At 37.6% G+C, this 20,118-nt stretch overlaps 1 protein-coding gene and 1 long non-coding RNA gene across 2 annotated transcripts in view; both read right to left on the reverse strand.

Annotated features, from left to right (window-relative positions):
• LOC119499842 overlaps positions 1–8,121 on the reverse strand; it is a 37,357-nt gene extending 29,236 nt beyond the window's left edge. The window contains exon 1 of the long non-coding RNA XR_005209455.1: positions 7,873–8,121. This is a non-coding gene — a long non-coding RNA (uncharacterized LOC119499842). The remainder of the gene's footprint in view (positions 1–7,872) is intronic.
• Positions 8,122–9,280: 1,159 nt separating this feature from the next.
• tmem182a (transmembrane protein 182a) lies at positions 9,281–16,845 on the reverse strand. The gene is made up of 5 exons (XM_037790458.1): positions 16,498–16,845; positions 13,944–14,139; positions 12,660–12,758; positions 12,446–12,583; positions 9,281–11,556 (listed from the first exon to the last, which is right to left on the reverse strand). The coding sequence occupies exons 1-5, from the start codon at positions 16,654–16,656 to the stop codon at positions 11,333–11,335; spliced, it is 816 nt and encodes a 271-aa protein (XP_037646386.1). The 5' UTR covers positions 16,657–16,845; the 3' UTR covers positions 9,281–11,332.
• Between the last annotated feature and the right edge of the window lie 3,273 nt (positions 16,846–20,118).

The raw sequence follows: 20,118 nt of genomic DNA on the forward strand, positions 1-20,118 counted from the left end.
ACAAGTACTTTATATCATTGCTTGTAGGAATGTGAGGTGGTTTAACAATTTTGGTCTTCTGTGATACGGTATATCTCTCAAATTACTCTTCTCCAATAAGTCCTAAGCCGCGTACAGTATATTAAGCGTTTATCCAGACGACTGCTCTCTAACTCATAGAGAAAGAAAAATGGTTGACCTATGTCTACTGCAAGCCAGGCGTTCCATTGCTGTGTTGGAAAAATGTTGGTTGCCCCTCTCTTAGCCACAGGTTGGAAAACTTAACATCAAGTTTGGCTCTTGAGAAACTCACATACATGTATAGTATATAGTTAGGAAGAAAGCATCAGAGTTTTATGACATCTGGGAAATGTTTTTGGAATTTGTTAAAAGTGGTGACATTGAAGAAGCACTAGAGGAGGAGTGACGGAGTAAAAATGACTGATATATTGTGAGGAATGTGTGCTGTACTTTGTTTTTTGTTTGTGACCATATTCTTAATCTTATTTATTTTATTTATTTATATATTTATTTATTCATTTATTTCATTATATTTTCATTGTAAATATATATCCTTTTAACTTCATGTTTAGCTATTTACTTTCAAGTAAGATTATTTTATACACTGCCATATATTAATTTTGGGGGGAAGGTTCTGTGTTGTATGTACAATGTGTTAAATGTATAAAATAAACAAATATATGTTTAAAAAATAAAACAGCAAACCCAACTCAATACCAAATCATTCTTTCAAAACACACTAGCACGTTTTCTATCCAAGAGGAACCTACAGTATAGTCAATAACAGCACAACAACTTTCAAAATACTAACAGTTGATGGCATTACAAAAACTGTATTACTTTTCATGTTTCAGTTCTACCTGCACACAATGGACAATATGAAATTCAAAGTTTTTATATAAATCAGTTTCCTTTTACAGTAAACCACTCTACATTTTTTGGTTGAGTGTCGAATGTAGAGATACACCGATACCGATACCGGATCAGATATCGGGCCGACACTGACTCAAATAGCTGAATCGGATATCGGTGATAATGGGGCCGATCTATTCAGTTTAGTTTATATACTATATACATTATATACTGGAATTTTTTCCCTTTTAAGTGTTGACCAATTTGATGCTGCATTAAAAACGATTACACTTGAATTGTAATTCCTGTTCATTTTGAGGATTTTTTACCAAGTTGCTGGTGCACGATCTATCATTTCAATAATAAAGAATAATTCAGTACATTTATATCTATGTATTTATGCGTTACATTTTGTTTTACAAAGTTAAGAAAGCGATGTTTATGTCATGCCTGATGTTGCCTTACACATAAAAGAATGATCCCAGTCACTTCCACACAGTGAGGCATACAGCTTATTAATTAAACACTAGTATTGGTTCGGTACTCGGTATCGGCCGATACCCAAAACCCTGGTATCGATATTGGGACTTAAAAAGACAGATTGGTGCATCCCGAGTCCAATGTGTGCATTTCTGGCCACATACTATCAAAAAGTGAATGAGTCATCTAAAGCTGTATTAGCAACATGAAATTGCTGCCAGGGATAAAAAAAAGTGACAAAAAATCCAACAAACATGCCCTTTGGTTCCAAATGAGCAAACATAAAATACACAAATACAGTAAAAAGATCACAGAAGGGGAAAAACACAAAAATGCACAGTCCTGTTCTAATCCATACGATCTTCAGCATTGGGCCACATGTCCAGCTACTCCTCTACGTATTCCAGACATTATGTATTCTCTCTCTGCTGTTCTCTGTTGTTCTGTGTCCACATTGAACAAAATCAATTTTAAAAATTCCCCTTTTTACTGTACATGTACATCCGTGTAATTGAAAGAACTTCCCCACCTGGCTATTTCTCCGATGGAGATTGGAAACAGCTGTGGTTAATCTATTTTACACAATGTACAGTAAATCATTTCTCAATGTTTCAATGATCTCTTCATTCAAAAATGCTTCAAATTGATCTGCTGTTGTTGCAAAAGTAGAGGCTCTATACTATGTTTAAGATTTAAAACATTAGGTTTTCATTTCTGGCATGTTGTGTGCAAGCATTTGTAAATAAGACAAGAAAGATCCATAATTTTGGTATTGGGTAAGTTTGTATGTAAAAAAAAATTTAAGCATGTGTTAATTAACTGCATATTCTGAGAAAACAACACAAATCGTGTTAATGGTATGGTCCAAAACAGACCAATGTTGTGCTAATTGTGTTGAGAGTTTTGAGTTATCGATTGTAAAAAAACTGTAAAACTAACTCAAACTCTGGAACAGTCTGTTGAAATTGTGTCTTGCTACCTCAGTGACTTCCTCTAAATCTCTAATATAAACTACTTTTTATGAACTTGTTTTTCTGCATTAGTCTTATTGCACCCTGTCAATTTGAAAGACCCCCACTCAAAAAAATGTGTTTTGCTTATTGTTGGATGTTTCAGCTTCACTCTGCAGAATGATGTAAGTGCAGTTTGACACTAGAAGGCTGTTTTCATATTCATCTGTTTAACACATGTGCATGCCAACATGATTTTTTTGTGACATCACAACTTGTTTGGAAACCAATCGTGGTTCAATATGCAACTTATACAAGTGTGATGTGGAAACTTGAACCTCCAGCTCACATACACTGAGAATGGACTTTTCAGTGAAGTAGAAGACATTTTGTGTCCAACAGCTAGACTTTTGAAATGAACAATATTTGCATATTCATAGATTCTGGATGTTTTGAATGGGGGTAATTTAACTTTTTTGTAGAAAAAACATATTAGACACCAATTATTGTTGAAAAGTATTTTTTGTGTCTTAAAACATGTCTGGAGGGAATCTTTAACTTCTTATTTGTATTGTCAAAATACAGTAATCTTTGTTATTGCATCGTTTCAGCATGTTTTTTTTCTGTTTTTACATGTCGCACTATTTATGTGTAACTTTTAGCCCCTTTACATCTTGCATTAAAATGTGTTTTGGGTGAAGGAATTGAAATCAGATAGTGCTTGACCACATGAAAAGTGAAGGTGTAAATGTGGGACGCATTGTGATCCGATTGGCCAAACCATCTCCAGAGGTGGTCAGGGACGCATTGTGACCACATTGAACACAAGTGTAAATGCAAATGTGTTTTCAATCCACCTACAACAACTACGTGGACAGAAATACGTCTGTCCCGAGTACCATTTTTTGGGCTCCGGAGCTCTGGTAGGAATCAACGGTGAATATTCGAAGCTGCAGGGTTCAACCTACAGCGTGTTCTTAGTGTTCCTCAGGACTCCTCGTCCCTCTGTGTGTGCGAGTCTACCTCAAAGTCATGTTTGCGGGCCCTCTCCCCTAAACGGTGGCGTTTTGAGGCTGATGTGTCCACGCATTACACACCGCCTCTCCAGCGGTGTCTGGCTGCAAGCCTGTGCGTAGTGCAGCTTCCAGAGGCTTCCTCTCAGCCCTTTCAGACAGAGAAATTGGATCTAACTGTGGACACTGAGACACATATTGATACCAGGTGGAAATGTAATCAGGTTAAATCATATCTAGATTAAGGCTGTCAAAGAAAATGCAATAATAACACGTTATGCAAAATCATTTTAACGCCACTAATATCTTTAACACATTAATGCAATCGATCTTTCGGAGGTTGTAGCGGGTTTAGTTTAGTGAACATACTGATATCATTTGAAACTATAAAAAAACAACTATCCATTCCTACTAGAAAAACTAATCCATTGGTACCAACCATGTCATACTAGCTCGTCGGGAAGGAGGTTAGATATAAACTTGCACTAATTTTTGTCAAGGAAAAACTGTCATGGCCATTTTCAAAGGGGTCCCTTGACCTCTGACCTCAAGATATGTGAATGAAAATGGGTTCTATGGGTACCCACGAGTCTCCCCTTTACAGACATGCCCACTTTATGATAATCACATGCAGTTTGGGGCAAGTCATAGTCAAGTCAGCACACTGACACACTGACAGCTGTTGTTACCTGTTGGGCTTGAGATTGCCATGTTATGATTTGAACATATTTTGTATGCTAAATGCAGTACCTGTGAGGGTTTCTGGACAATATCTGTCATTGTTAACATATAATGAATATATACAGTACATACATTTTCTTGAAGCAGCATATTTGCCCACTCCCATGTTGATAAGAGTATTAAATACTTGACAAATATCCCTTTAAGGTACATTTTGAACAGATAAAAAATGTGTGATTAATTTGCGATTAATTATTAACTATGGACAATCATGCGATTAATCGCAATTAAATATTTTAATAGATTGACAGCCCTAATCGAGATACAATCCGGATACGAGACGCATTTTAATGCCAGGTGTAAAGGGGGTCTTTGGTTTGAAAAGTGCAGCACAAATAAATGTTAATATTATTTTTTTAGTATGACTGTAAACTCATAGGTTGCGTTGTGTTATTGTCTGTTCTGTTTTGTTCTATTCCCAGATGGTCTTCACACATGTCACTATTATTATTGTAGCATTTATTGCTGTCTGAACAATCTTTTTTAGTCTCTCTATAAAGGTGCAGAGATTTTCCTTCTTATTTTTTTTAAGTTCTTGCATGAGCTTGCTTTGGTTGCATTATGAACAGACTACAAGGACCTGCAGTGAGACCGCTGCTTCCTGTCCCCCTCCTCCTCCTCCTCCTCTTTCTCCTCCTCCTCTTCCTCCTCTGGAAGTGTTACCCTCTCATCCTCTATCTCCCCTCATCCGCTATTCTCCTCCTCACCTCCTGCTGCACTCCATCCCTCTGCTGAGCACAGGTATTTGTTTAGGAATCTCTCAGTGGAAATTATACTCCATCTCGGGCGCTCCCTATCAACACACAATTATCATGGGCAATCATGCAGAACAGTGCTGAATTCAGCTGGGAGTCTGATGACATTACTGACTGCAAGGCCCGGCTTCTTCTGGAGGCAGCCTGCGCCACACCTGCATTAAACCTCTCTCTCTCGCTCTCTCTCACTCTCACTTGGATATGGATTGAGAAATGATTAAATATTTTTTTTTATCTTATTATGATTTCATTTAAACCAGGAAGTCCACCAGATAAGACATCTCTTTCCTCAGGGAGACTTGGATGAAAGGGCCACTCCAACCTGACACAGGACAAATCCTGTGATCTTATCTCACAATATATTAGTATCTGCCAACCTCCGTGGCCTCGTCTTGTGACCTGCAGTGATTCACCTCGGCGCAACTTCTCATACGCCTGAGCTGAAGTTTGATGGCGCTTCTCTCTCACGAGTGCGGATAGAAATTTGAAATTCCAGGAATTTGGAAGTGTGAATCTGTCTTCTGTAAAGGTATAGTCAATCTCACAAAGTAATCAATGCCTTACATTGTGTTCGCTCCCTCCTGCATTCTGAGGCAAACCGCAGATGCATTTCCCTATGTATGATAAGCATATTATAAAGCTCGAAAAGGCTCAGAGTTGATACAGACGCATGAGAATCGACACAGGAGTCCATTCAGATCCTGATCAAATGCTCCATTCATGAGTGAAATTACCATCCGTCTGTCAGCCAAGGTGTGAATTCTTTCATCTACACATCCTACCTCTGAAGCTGTGATTAAATGCATAACGCCACATACACTCCACATAGACTCCAGATAAGCAAAATAGGATTTCCGCCTCTCAGGGTGTAGGTCGATGTGTAAATCAAGTGAGACAGCAGTGCCCTCTTGTGGTAGTTTAGTTGAAGGTTTAGTATTTTTGCAGACCTTTGTTACAATGATCCCTTTTAATTGGGAAATTGCCTGCAAGAATCAATTTATGCCATGTGTAAAAGGTGTCCCCCTGATTGTTCAAAGCTGTTAGTCTGGCAACATATTATGTCTCTAGAATTACATGGTCTGTAAATTGTCATATTATTTCATATTATCACCTTTTGCACATGGATTAAATTGATTATTTTACATCTTAAGAGGCTCTTCTACTTTTTTGTCAGTGCGCAGGCAATTTTTCTGTGAAATGGGACTGTTGATTTTGGCTACACTCACCTGAAGCCTAAACTCAAGAGCGCACATCCTCTCACAATTCTTTGACTTTGTTATAACTAGTGCAGTGCTGAAAGCTTGGCCTGAGGTGTTGTCGCTCATCCAAACAACTTCTCACTCAACACTGCGCTTCCTTGGGTTGTCAGCAATACACCTGCCGTGACACAGTTGCATCACACATCCAAGTCGCAACCACTGTGTAAGAAACACCGGTGAAATACACTCTCTGTGCGTTCCAAAACCCATCATACTATTTAGTATGATGGGTATGATTTATTTTAGTATTTAGTATATATACCCATTTGTATGCATACTGCATGCAACAGTACATACTTTGTAAGGGCAGCTGCAGTACGTAGCAATAGTAAAAAGAAAAAGCATGCGATTTGAAACAAGGAGGAGACTTTACAGTTTGGCAACATAGGCTACCTGGGCCTGAACAGCTACATTTATTATGATGTTTGGATATGAAAAATATTTAATTATGTTACTATTCTAACTCATTGTACCCCGAAATAACTTATAAAAGGTTCCCAACACATTTACACAATATGCAACGCAACTGTATACTACGTACTGTGTACTTCTACTTCAGAGGAAAACATTGTAGTACTGCATTTAACTGACAGAGAAATGTTACTGGTTATGTTGCAGATTCAAATTTGCCTCACAAAACATGACAATATATAAATAGGATGCATTATTATTCCTTAAACTATCCAGCATCATCTCACAATTGAATGTTCACCACCACCTTGAACAGACATTAAGTACGTTTAAGTACATTGTGCTGATAATACCTCTCTTTCACTCTTCACTTTAAGTAAACATTTGAATGCAGGACTACTACTGTGCAGTATTAAAAGTTTTAATTTAGAAACATTTTTCAGTTCTTCTCCTACCACTGCCAATACCAATATTCCCAGTTAGTGAGGGTGAAAAGTAAAGCGAGACGGTGTTTGCCCTTGGGGCCCCAAAATCACTAAATCCATCCCTGAAAAACACTCTCAGGTCTCACTGTTATTCGAAGTCAGAAACACGCTGTGAAATAGCGACACTTAGCGTAGGTAATTTCCAAATAGGCGTATTAGTCGCTCGCTTTGACATAACCACTGCCTAGAGCAGGGGTCTGCAACCTGCGACTCCGGAGCCACATGCGGCTCTTTAGCTCCTCTCCAGTGACTCCCTGTGGATTTTTTTAAAAATTAGTGGAAATGAATAACTGTTTTTTGTTTACATTTAATTGCTATTTATCATTGTTGTAGGTCTATGGTACGATGGAGTATTAGGGCCACATTGAGGAAAAAAAATGAATCTGAGATTACGGGAATAAAGTCATAATATTATAAAGTAGTAATTCTACGTGTTATTTGCTTTTTTAAGTTATGACTTTATTCTCGTAACATTACAACTTTTTTCTCGTAAAGTTATGACTTTATTCTCGTAATATTACGACTTTTTCTCGTAATATTATTATTTTATTCTCGTAATATTAAAAAAAACATCTCGTAATATTATGACTTTATTCTGTAAATCTCAGATTATTTTACCCTCAATGTGGCCCTAATACTCCGTCGTACATTTGCTCTTGGGCCCTCACTGCATTACTTATATTCTATGTACTTAGACTATAAACTGTTACCTTCATCACAATGCTCAAATGTTTTGTGGCTCCAGACAGACTTATTTATTTATTTTTTGGCCTAAAATGGCTCTTTTGATAGTAAAGGTTACTGACCCCTGGCTTAGAGCAGGATTTAGTTAGTGGAGGTAATCTTATTTATGTATTAAAGTCAGTATCAAGTCTTACACTGGGGAAATACAGTCAGGGAAAAAAACTTAAATGCAGTTTACTCACAGTCACACCAGTGAAATACACTCTGGTATCCAGCAGCAACAGTGAAGTGCAGAGCCGCAGTCTGTAAAGGCCAGACGCAGACGACATGCTGGACTGGACTGGTCTGCAGAGCACCTGAAACTCAGCTGCTAGTGCTGCTTGAGTCGTCATCATCTTCTTCTTCTTCCTCCTTAAACTTCATGTTTATTAGCAGTTTGCAAACCAGCTTAGAGGTGCATTACCGCCACCAGCTGGACTGGAGTGATGAAAAGCACTGTTCGCTTCTTTATTCTATTGTTTATAGATGTTGCAGGAAAACAAATGAATCCTAAACCCCGAAAAAATTAGTTGGCATTTTTTCCGCTTCCGGTTCCCTCATCTGGAAGTCAGTCAAAGATGATAGAAGCAGAGACGAAACTCCAGTGTTTTTAGACAACAGCCACTGCCGCCATTTTGGACTTAAACGCTTATTATATTTATAATATTTTATTGTTCATCACAGGCAATTTCGGTAGAATATGACAACAGATTAGACATAATTTGGGTTTTGTATGGGACTTTGTAGGCGGATGTTTTACGGGCATCAGATAGTCATGTGTTATACCCCCGGAGATATGATGCGTGATCCAGCCTCCTTTCCATAGGCCTTGTCTGCTGAGTGCTGATGTTGCAATGGAACAAACAATTGACTGTCACTTCTTAGCAATACGTTCTTTGAGTCAGTTTGAATGGGTTTTTACTTAGATGTCATAAATAAGGTCTGTGGTTAACTCAAGCTTAAGAGATTTTAACGTTTGTTCTACGATATAACATATGTCAGTAAATAGGCCACTCCTGAATTTTAAAGCTTTTATATGTGGCTAAATGAGACTACAAACGTCATCACGCTGACACGTCCGCCTTTACAGCCTCGTTGTGTATATTCGCCCTCATGCAACTGTGGTGTAGTTATTTTTTAGCCTAAAGTTAGCTTTTTATTTCTGCCGATTGCATTCACACTTCAAAAATTATCAAAGTAATGTTCATTTGTGGAGATTACTTTACGGAACAAAACATGTAAGTATTATAAATGTTTGTTTGCCACAGAGCTTATTTTCTGCAATAATCCAAAATCCAATGGAAAAAAATCCCATTGGCTTTTTGTTGAGGGAACTAGTGTGATTTTAACTTCCGGGTAGGTCCACAAAAATACGTCATCCCTGCACCACTCTATTAATATTGAATGTAACCTCTGTCCAAGTTGCACCAAATTTGGCAAAGCACACCCTTGGGTCCCCAGCAACACACCCACTAAGTGTGCAGTAGATTGAATGAGCGGTTCTCGAGATATGCGAAGGGCATACCCACATAGCCTGGCTACATACAGACAGACAGAGATTCCTTGCTTTATATAGTTAGATAACAAAATGATTATTTTTAGAGATCAAAGCTTGCCTTCACCTCGTCATTTTATTGGCACACAGATAACAGAGAAAAAAACATTTGTTTAGACAGATATGATGTAATATGTCACAACGATCTCACAACACACTTAACATCATAGATGAACCGGATGACAAAAACTCAACAACATAAACATAAAACAGTTACATGAACTCAACATAAAAAATAAATCATGCTTCAAGCTCCATTTATAAACTTTATAAAGAATAAACTGTGTTGAACCAAGAAACTGGTCAAACAGTAAAACAAAAAAAAAAGATAATTATTAAAAAATAACAGCGCAGTTTCAGGCTATATACAGAAATAGTAAAGTAATGTTGCAGAAAAGGCAAAAAAATGAAGCATGATACACACAGTTAAATATTAATATTTTATTATATTACAGGATAAGTCTGGTTATATTCTACAATTTTTTCTCAGGTCAAAAGACGACCAAAACCAAGAATAAATTGACCCTATCAACAAATCTTATGTGTGTAGCCAAAGTCCGATAAAATGATTCTTCTGTGCCATAAAGCTCCATATCCTTCAATGAGCCACACTGTTGTTCATGTCAATTTTATTTATATAGCCCAATATCACATATCAATAATTTGTCTCAAGGAGCTTTACAATCTGTCCTTTGCACCTCGCTTCGGATAAGGAAAACCTTCCCCCAAAAAAACTTTAATAGTGACATGTTCCTGTTTAGCAAGGGCACTCTCGCTGCATCCTGTGCTTAGCGCCACCCAAGACGATTGTGATTGGTTTAAAGAAAAAAGCCAGAGCGTTTTCTTACCTATAGCAGAATGATCAGCCGATTAGACTGTTAAATGTGCGTTATAAGACTCATAGATGTGAGTCAGTAGGGCCGTGCTGCACCACATAGTAGGTTTTGTCAGCTATTAATATGGTCGATCACTGAAAGAAGGAATAAAAGGAGAAAACAGCAAAATCTAGCGACCGTAGTGATTATGACGGGAGCAAAAGCGGAAGTGGGGTGATGTATTATAAGACAGCGTATAACTCCATGGTGTGGAAGTCAGGGCGATGGATGGGACCCAAAACACAGGGGAGCCAGAATTGTAAGTCTGGCTATGCGAGACTAATACTGAGTTGATACACATACGCTGTCCTGCTGTAGTAAATACTCACCAGAATATGAAATGTGTTTCAGTCTGCAGCTAAAACTAACCCCCAACACATGCACTATTTACTCCTGTTTTCAAAAAAAACTACAGCGCCCAGCTGCTTCAGGAACTTATTTATATTTGTGATTTGTTTTTAAATATTACTTCTTCAGTATAAATTAATGGGCTTGGTTTTGGTCTTTTCATAGGATTTGTTGACAATAACAAAAATGTAGAATATCGTCATTCTTACCCTTTAAATGAACTGCAGAAAAAGCTGCAGGCCAGGCGTTCTTAACGACAACACTGACTCCCATTACTGTATATACAGAATATAAAAAAATATCATGTCAACTTACTGTATAAGCTGTTCACTCTGCAGTTTTTTTAGATTTTTTATTTTTTTTTAAACACTATACAAAGCAAAATATATATTAGATTAACTTGTTCAACCAGGGAACAGTCTTTTTTTGTACCTCTTCAGCATAATCTTAAGCCAAGAAAGAAATGCTTCAACTGACAACACTTTTCCTGATCAACATTTGATTTTTGAATTTCATGAACATACACTCATAACCTTCACAACCATCAACACGCGAGATTTTAACTAAAGTGTTATGTACCACAGGTATTTATACTGTCAGTGATCAGGCTTGTTGAGAATAGCACAGAACTGTGTGTACTGTAACGTTGAGGCTGGAGTGATTATGATGCCATTTCTGAACTCGACAATGGATGCAATGTGTTTATCCTGGAACTAAGAGTTCAAGACCATCAGATCATTTATACCACAGAGCTTCCATATAGTATCTACAGAGTCCTGCTTTTACTTGGTAGATAAAATGGGGAAAATGTCAAAGGTCTGGTGGTTAGAAAAAAAACACTGCACAGCGCCCACTCTTCCTCTAACCTGCTGCTGGTTGAAATCATTAGCAATGGATCTGGATGGATCGGCCAATGAGGACGAAAAGAAGGCCGGCCAGGAGGCAGAAGAAGATGCCGATGGGGGCAAACATGAAGGACAGACCATAGCTGAGGGACAGCTGGAAGCCTGGACACATCGTAGAGCGCTGGTGGTCTACGTAGGCATCCACCACACCCAACACCTGCACCCACAGTACGTACATCACCACCACACACAGCAGGAAGAGACCTGGTGCAGAGAAGGGCAGCAGAGGCAAAGAGATGATGATTGATGATGACTGAAACTCACTCACACACTTTTTATATAAACCAATGGATCCAAAACAGGGGATAGAAATAAATATTTAACCAGTGGTGGGAGAAGTACTCAGATCCTTTATGTATGTAAGAGTAACGACACAACAATATAAAAGTAGGCCATTACAAGTAAAAGTCCTGAAAATGATACTTAAAAGTACACAAATATTATCAGCTAAATACAATGAAAGTATCAAAAGTAAAAGTACTCGTTCTGCAGAAACATGGCCCCTATGAGTGATATATCATTATATTTGACATTATAAGGTTGTTAATACTCTTGCATCAACGGCTGAGCAGAGTTTACTGTTGCTGGTTGAGGTTTGGCTAGTTTTAGCTACTTTATACACAGTTAGGGAGGTTAGTCCACGAGGTTTCCAACCTAGGGGTCTCGCCCCCTCCAAAGGGACACAAGATAAATCTGAGGGGTCGTGACACAAATGTGTAGCCATGTTTTGGAATACTCTCGAATTTTTGCTTTTCTATGAAATATTGGATCGTTTTACTTCTTTGGGCCTCAAACTGTTATTTGAATTAAAGAAGTCTAGAGGGGAAATGTCTATTTTCATAAATATCTGAAATGTGACAAAGGTCCCCAACCAAGCAGACACTGCTGTTTTGTAAAGGGTCACAAGCAATAATGGATAAGAATCCACTGGTTTAATATTTAACAATGCAACGGATTGTATTTGATAAACCCATTATATGTTTTTAATGTAAAATCTTAATTTGAAAAGTTACTGGTAATTTGCTAAAAGTAAAAAAGTAGCATATAATGGGAGATAAATACTTTCCGCTATTGGATTTAACCAAAACCTCACCAGATGCCAGGAAGAGGCCACCCCCTGCTTTATACAAGCGATGGCTGGCGAACGGAGCAGCACAGATGATGAAGAACCCACCGAGCACTACAGCTGCCACGCCGATGAGCATAAAGATGCTCCAGAAGCCTCTGTAGACTGGACAACAAACATGTTCAATCTCAATCTCAATCTGTACAAAGAGGCATATTTAAATAAATAAACAGACACTTACTTATGGCCGAATCATACTCTGTGGCATTGTGGGTCTGGTGAGAAATGGGGAATGGGAAGAGGTAGGCGTGCATGCACACTTTGGAGTGAGGCTGATTTGCTGGAGAGAGAAAGAATAAAACAACACAGAAGATAAATTAGACTTAATCTTACAAGTAAACAAACAGTTGGGAATTAGAGGATATCACTTATATACATACTCTAGTGAATTGGGATTAACTCAGTTTTACAACAGAGTGTCAAAAAGTTATGATTATTCTCTGCGTTTTCATGTTTTAATGATCTTTCCTACTCTCTTCTCTCTTCTCTTCCACCATGTGAAATTCCACAGACCCTCACAAGGTCCTTTCCGTGCCGGAGGCTGTTTCTGACAATGACTCACCATTCAAAGTCCCCATTAGAAAATAGATGACGCACAATCACCTGACAAATGATCAGAATAACATCACATGGCGCGGCCTCTAAAACAGTCACATGAGAGGGTTTCTACCATTATGATGTCATACAAGTTTTATAGACAGAATAGCAGCAGATCAAAAAGTGATATTTATTCTGCATAGTGATGCTGTGTGACGCTGGGGAAGCATTACGCTGGAGGAGAGAGGTTCCCTGCACTCATCGGCTTCAGAGGACAGAGAATAGGACCATTTAAGAGGAATTTAATGATTACATACAATGGATCTGCTCTCTGCTGATCTGCTCTTTATCTGTGATTGGTACTTTTATTACAGTGATACCCCTTTCAAATGCCAAATTACTCTATTTGGATTCCTGTTACTGTAGTTTTGTAACAGTTTGTTAATAATATTTCTAACAGGGAATTAGATATTTGATTCCAATTATTTGTCACATCACAATGTAGGATAACATAAGGGGGCCTGCATTTCTGTGTCTGTGAATGACTTTTTGGAAAAAAACAAAAACAGAATATATATTTTTTCATGCATAGCCAATGTAACTCATAAAACGAAATGTTTCCTAATAATACAATAATAATGATCTATGGTCATTTCCTTACTCTGCCTTAATCACATGTGCAAGCACAGTTTGTAGCACAGTGTTACCAATTTCAATAGTATATCTTATTTCTTCATATTGGGTTTTGATAAGGTCAGAAGAAAATAATTAATAATTATATATATACAGTATATATATTTAAAGTTGATTTTGCAATTATTCTCATCAGTCTTAGATATAAAACAGTGGAAACAATGAGAAAGTTAAACCAAAGGCAACAAAACACAAGAGTCAACTAATGGAATAACATCATCCACGTGTCACTTACTGAACCAGAGCTTCCACATCAGGTCGTCATCACCCACGTTGCCTCCAAACGAACACCTCCAGAAGAAACCCTCATGGTATAGAGTGACATAGCCCTCCTGCACCATCACGCCACTAGTGACTTCACCAGTGCCCTCCTGCAGCACCACGTCACTAGTGACATTACTAGTGCCCTCCTGCATCACCACATCTCCACGCTGAAAGAAGGAGTAAGAGATTGAATAATGATTTATTACTTAAAGCTAGGGCTGGTAATGCTGAGAAACTAGCAAGAGTACACTAGATTTTAAAAATGATTCAACCGTGAAGCCCAGCCCAGTGTTGCCAGCTCTTTTCCAGTGAAAGTAGCTCGCGGCTCTAGCTCCAAAAGTCACTAAATGTAGCGAGAAAGTCGCCAAGTCGGCAACACTGACAGTCTGTCTCTTCAGGCCTCCCTCCAAAGCCATTCCCCATAAAGTATTATTATGAACATAAACAACAAACATGACTATAGAGAGTTACAGGAATTAGTCCTAAAACCCAGAAATTAGTTAGCATTTTAGTACTTCCGGTTCCCTCGTCTGGAAGTCAGTGAGTTTTTAGTTAGATGCCTGAAATAAGGCTGAAGATATTTCAAAGTTTGTTCCACATAAAATGCATCAATAAATACCCTACTCGTGAATTTTGAAGCCTTTATGTGTCTTCAATAAAGCGGTTGCTAACAAGTGGCTAATTGAGACTACTAAACGTCATCACACCGACTCGTCTGCCTTTACAGCCTCGTTGTGCATACTCACGCTGATGCCACCGTGGTGTAGTTCGTTTATAGCCTAACGTTAGCTTTTTACTTCTGCTGATTGCATTTACACTTCAAACATCCAAAAAGTGGTGTTCATTTGTGGAGATTATCTTGCTGAACAAAATGTGTAAGGGTCATAAATGTTTGTTTGCCACGGACATTATTTTCTGCAATCATCCAAAACCCAATGGACAAATCCCATTGACTTTTTGTCAAGGGAACCCAGGGTGATGCTAACTTCCTGGTTGGCCTACGAAAATACGTCATCCCTGGAGCACTCTATTGTTAGTACTCACAGCTGTCAAACTAACAGCTTGTGGAAGACTCCGGTGACGCGCAATGAGTGCACAGACAGGTAGGCATTTAGACATGTCATAGCAGGGTAAACACAGGTGTAATTGATAAAAATGAATTAGGGTCCTGTTCTATTTAGTGTCAAAGCCATTCCAGTGAGTCAGGATGCCCAGTATCAGGGCCCTGTCTTGCAACAGCCACAGATACCCTCATTTTTTCTTCTTTTTTTTTGTCAGAACATTTGATTTATTGATCGGGGTGTACTGTAATGAGAATTTCAACAAATATAACAAAAATGTTTTGAAGAAGATTACCAACTCTCACTTAAATACATTCTGAGTTTCAAAAGTCTGCAGGATAGGGTTTGTAAATGCATAACTATGGATGAACTCCATGTTATGTTCTGATGTAAGTAAGCCTGAGCGCTGTCACAAGATCATTTGAGGCAGGTGTACAGTGTATTCCCACAGTAGCACAGAGCAGCTGCTTTAGTCAGGTTAAGGGTTGAGCTGAGCAAGCATCTCTAACCTCACGCCCGTTTGGTTTGGTGCCGAGCGAGCGTCTAGGCCAAAGGTGTTCCCATTCAGGAAACGCTCATCACTGGGGGGTCACTATATTTGCACGTGAGGAAAAATCCTAAATTGCCTGCTGTGATGAAGTTAGACCTTCAAATTTCATCAGTCTAGGTTAATCTAATCAGAGTGTGTTTTATTTTGAAATCAGTTTTGTTGAACAAGGACCCCAAACTATGGGGTCAGGAACCTGAGGGGTCACAAGACGATTAAACGGATTGAAGTGAATCGCAAACATATTTCTTTTACACAAAATGATGGTTATTTTTTCTGACATACTTCCATTAATTCCTTTTTTTATTGTGAAATATTGAATAGTTTTAGCACTCCGGGCCCCAAAAAATATTGGACCAACATAATGTAAGGGGAAATCACTTAATAAATGGTATGATTACAACTACAACACACTACGTGCTACCACTTTGGTTTTACCGTGGTGATATCATGTCTCAATTTCAGTTTTAGTGCCCACTATGAAAACCTAGGTATGTTCTAGTCGGTGATATCTAATACAGTACCATATGGGACTGGTATTCGTATCTCTATCAGAGGGACACAAGCTATGTCTTAATCACTGCAGCTGCACACACACTACATCAGACAGTGTCTGATTACATGAAGAGGTCCTACAGGGATGCCTCTCCACCCTGAAGTTCCTCTACTGACAGAATGATTGGAGCAACTGATCACAGTTGCTAAAATAGAAGAAGTGACTTTGACTCTAGTTTAAAGATCTACCATTAGATCATATATGTTTTAGTATGGAGTGCAACTTCACAATACACAATTTAAAGCTTAAATACTAAACAATTTTAGTTTCTGGGGTTACAAATGATAACTAATATTTAAGACAAGAAATGATAACTGATTTTCCTCCTTGATCTGCTGCTGTTTTGAAGTCCAACACCCACCTCTAAGGTCACACCACCCGGGCCAACAGATCCAGCAGGGTTCGGCTGGCAACTCTCCGAGGCCAACAGCCAGTAATCAGTTCCAAACGAGAGGAGGGTGAACACAGCTGCCAACGCCCCGAAGAGCCCTGCAAAAAACAACGCCACGCTAAGCTTCATGGTCCTGGATTTGCCAGCCACTCGGCTACTGGATGCCCAGGCTCAGTCTGACTTTCCCCTCCAACTACAGTGAGCGCATGTGACAAGCATAGGCAGAAACAGTCCCTCCTTGTACAGTACATCCACTGGTGTGTTCCAACTGGTTTATGTTGTTGCTCTCCTGTCCCTCTGTCTGTGTTATGGGAGGACAAGTTTGAGCACATGACTCCTTTGGATTCTGCTAGGGTCCCCCTCCCCACACACACCCCGGGCTATTTTGGGGGTCTGACTGCTCCACTCCACTGCGGGGCTGAGCGTGTGAAGCAGTTGGAGAGAGTTAAGGGTGGGGATCAATTCAGAAATAACCGGTGGCAACTGGACACCCACCGTCTGCACGGGAATGTCAGAGCAGGGTGAGACTGAAAGGACAGAAGAAGAGTAAAGTATCCCACAACACCCTGCTCAAAGCCGCTGCCCCACAGGGACAACATACATGTAAACACACACACACACACACACGCACACACACACACACACACACACACACACACACTCACCAGTATCATTTCCTGTAAATGGGGGTGATGAAAATTACTGTAAATGCACCCTTACTTAGTTGGTAGTTTCAGTTGTATCACTCCAAGAACACAGATAATTATCAAATTTAGCTTTATAAACCGTTAAGTCAGTCATTATAGAAATAATACTAATGTTTAAAAAAAAAAGTTACACACATAAGAAGTATTTTTCAGAAAGAAAATCACATGAATAACACAAAAACAACAATACTACATTTTAAAAATACAGAATACACAAAATCACTTTAGTACTTTTATGGTCTTGACAACAAAACCATTTCGCCATTACTGTGAGGCAATTTAGTCACATAAATAGCAGTTATTTATTAGTCTTCCATCAAAATCTGGTGTTGTGGTTAGTAACAGTCAGTGTGAGTTGAGGGGAAACGCTGGTTTATTAGCATCTCAAAGGCACATTTAGCGGTGAGCCTACATATAGACACCGGCACAATTTACACACTGATGTGACCCTCAGCCAGAAGCACTCCACCCACATCCACTGCTCTGTAGTGTGTCATCTTTTTTTTATTCTATGTTACTCAGACTGATTGGATTTTTAGCCTTAAAGATATAATATGTAATGTAAAATAACAGATTTAATCCTATTGAGTTTTTCACTGAGCATGCAACACAACAGGACTACACAGAGTGACAAATATGTTGCAGTTCAATGTGATAAACAGTGTGAGTGATAAAGATTGCTGTTATCAGCTCACAAAGATTCACCCTTTAAAATTAAAGGCAGGAGTTTATTTCAATTCTAGTCTTACTGTATGACTTTAATTTATATCTTATAAGAATGCATTTTTATCATTTTAATTAAAGGTCATCTTCTTAGCACAAGCCCAGTTTTTAGTTTGTCTAACAAAGAGGTTGCTTGAGCTCTTCAACGTGACCGAGACACACTTACAAGTACTTGCTTAAACTAACTATATTCTTTATTTTAGCACCATTGAAGAATGATTTTACAGCTCTGAACATAACATGCCAGAACTGGACTAATCATCAGACTCTGTGTATTCTAGAGATAATAGCCTATAATTATGAAATAATAGTTATGTATCATTTCCTGAATCATTGGATCCTTGTGATTGGGTGATTTTCATCATTACAATCTTAATTATAGTAAAATTGCAGTTTAGTTTTAACTGTATTATGTTCATCATCGAGTACTCAAATATTGTTGTAAGCACATTAAACTAGAGTAGTTGTGGTAGTGATTGTACTAGTACTAGTTTAAATGTTTCATAAACTACAGTAAAGTACTGCAATCACTTAAATAGTAATATTTTATACTGTAAGCCTAAAAACAGACATATAGTCTATGGCAGCACTGTAGCCAGTAAGCTACTGTAAAATCCTCCTTAAATTATTTGCAGTGTGCTGTGTATAATGTGTTGGATGCTCCAGTTTGTCCAGCAGGTGGTGGAAAAGTAACTAATCTCAGTCAATCTACATGTTACAGCTGAAAACAAAATAAAAAATTCATTTTATTAGTTTATGTAAAATCTATATACGGACTATATGAGTTATGAAGAGCTTTTCTAATAGTGATACTAGTTAATGAGAAGAAGGCAAGCACCTGCAGTTTTTTTGTGTCTTTTTGTATATTTACTCATTTGTTTGTTTTCTTTTTTTTAATTTGTTTATTATTTTTTTATTATATTATAAATCATGGGAGTGAGAAGTCATCTCTTTTGGCCATACAATTTATAGAAATATTTTATATATGTCAACAATACACATGACCTCGGGTATACAAGAATAAAAGAGTGCTGATAACATATTCCACATTATAAATGCAGATATTTATTAAAAAATAACAGAATAAATTAAAACAAATACAATTTAAGTCACATAGATACTGAGAGTTATTTTAATATTGCACATATTGCAAATATTCTTTTGTGTGTGTGTATATATATATATATATATGCATATATATATATATATATATGCATATATATATATATATATATGCATATATATATATATATGTATATATATATATATGCATATCCTACTTGTAAATATAGTTATGTTTTCCTTTTTCTTATTTCTTCCTTTAGTGCTACTTCTGTATACTTTGTTGTATTTTATTGTTTTATTCCTTTCTAATTTAAAATATTTTAATATTGTTTGTAAATTGTCTGTGTGTAACGTGGAGGGGGGCTACAAATGCTTTTCATTGTGCTGTCCTTAATTGTACAATTATAATAATGCTGAACCATTAGTTTTTTAAAAACGAAAAAATCAAATGATAAAAGGGATGAACAAAGAGGAAGATCATTCATTCGTCCTATAAATAATACATTTAAAAAAGAAGAAGAATATAATAATAAAAAAAAATGTATAGCCCCCCAAAAAAGTAAAATAAAAACTCTGCTCACCTGTTTATGTTCTCTTAGATCCCTCTTAATACATCCATATTAAATCCAACTACTTGCTCCTCTCACATGAGAAAATATTGTGTTTGGTATTAACATGAAGGACATTAAGAGTGACTTGATATTGAACAATCTGATACTGCTGGCAAATTTTTTCATCCATGCATCCAAATGGAGGAAAATTAAACCCCTATTTTCTGTTTTCAAAAGGGACCTTTTGGACAATCATCTTAGTGCTTTAAGACTAATGAAAGGACAACATGCAAAGTGTCTCCTCAGAGCTTATGAAGAGTTGAACATATATGATGATGACCCCTAGAGCTATGGAAGAGTGCAGTCCTATTATTTTTTCTTTATTTATGCATTTCTTTTTTTGTTCCTTTAATTCTTTTCTAAACCTCTTTTATTTTTGTTATTATATCATTTTTTTTTATAATTTAAGTTATCTTTCCTATCCAATTGTGCCTTGTATGTTAGAAGTATTGAGTTTAAATTACAGTGCCGTAATGTTTGTAAAT

This window comes from Sebastes umbrosus, chromosome 13 (genome assembly GCF_015220745.1).
Source record: "Sebastes umbrosus isolate fSebUmb1 chromosome 13, fSebUmb1.pri, whole genome shotgun sequence".
Classification (NCBI taxonomy): domain Eukaryota; kingdom Metazoa; phylum Chordata; class Actinopteri; order Perciformes; family Sebastidae; genus Sebastes; species Sebastes umbrosus.

What these genes read in the sequence shown, in the direction of transcription:
- tmem182a (XM_037790458.1), bottom strand. Translation starts at nt 16,656, where the DNA reads ATGAAGCTTAGCGTGGCGTTGTTTTTTGCAGGGCTCTTCGGGGCGTTG. An exon ending in CGGGTGGTGTGACCTTAGAG is followed by an intron (nt 14,140 to 16,497) that starts GTGGGTGTTGGA and finishes TCCTTCTTTCAG; the next exon opens with CGTGGAGATGTGGTGATGCA. An exon ending in TGGCCTCTTCCTGGCATCTG is followed by an intron (nt 11,557 to 12,445) that starts GTGAGGTTTTGG and finishes TCTCTGCACCAG; the next exon opens with GTCTCTTCCTGCTGTGTGTG.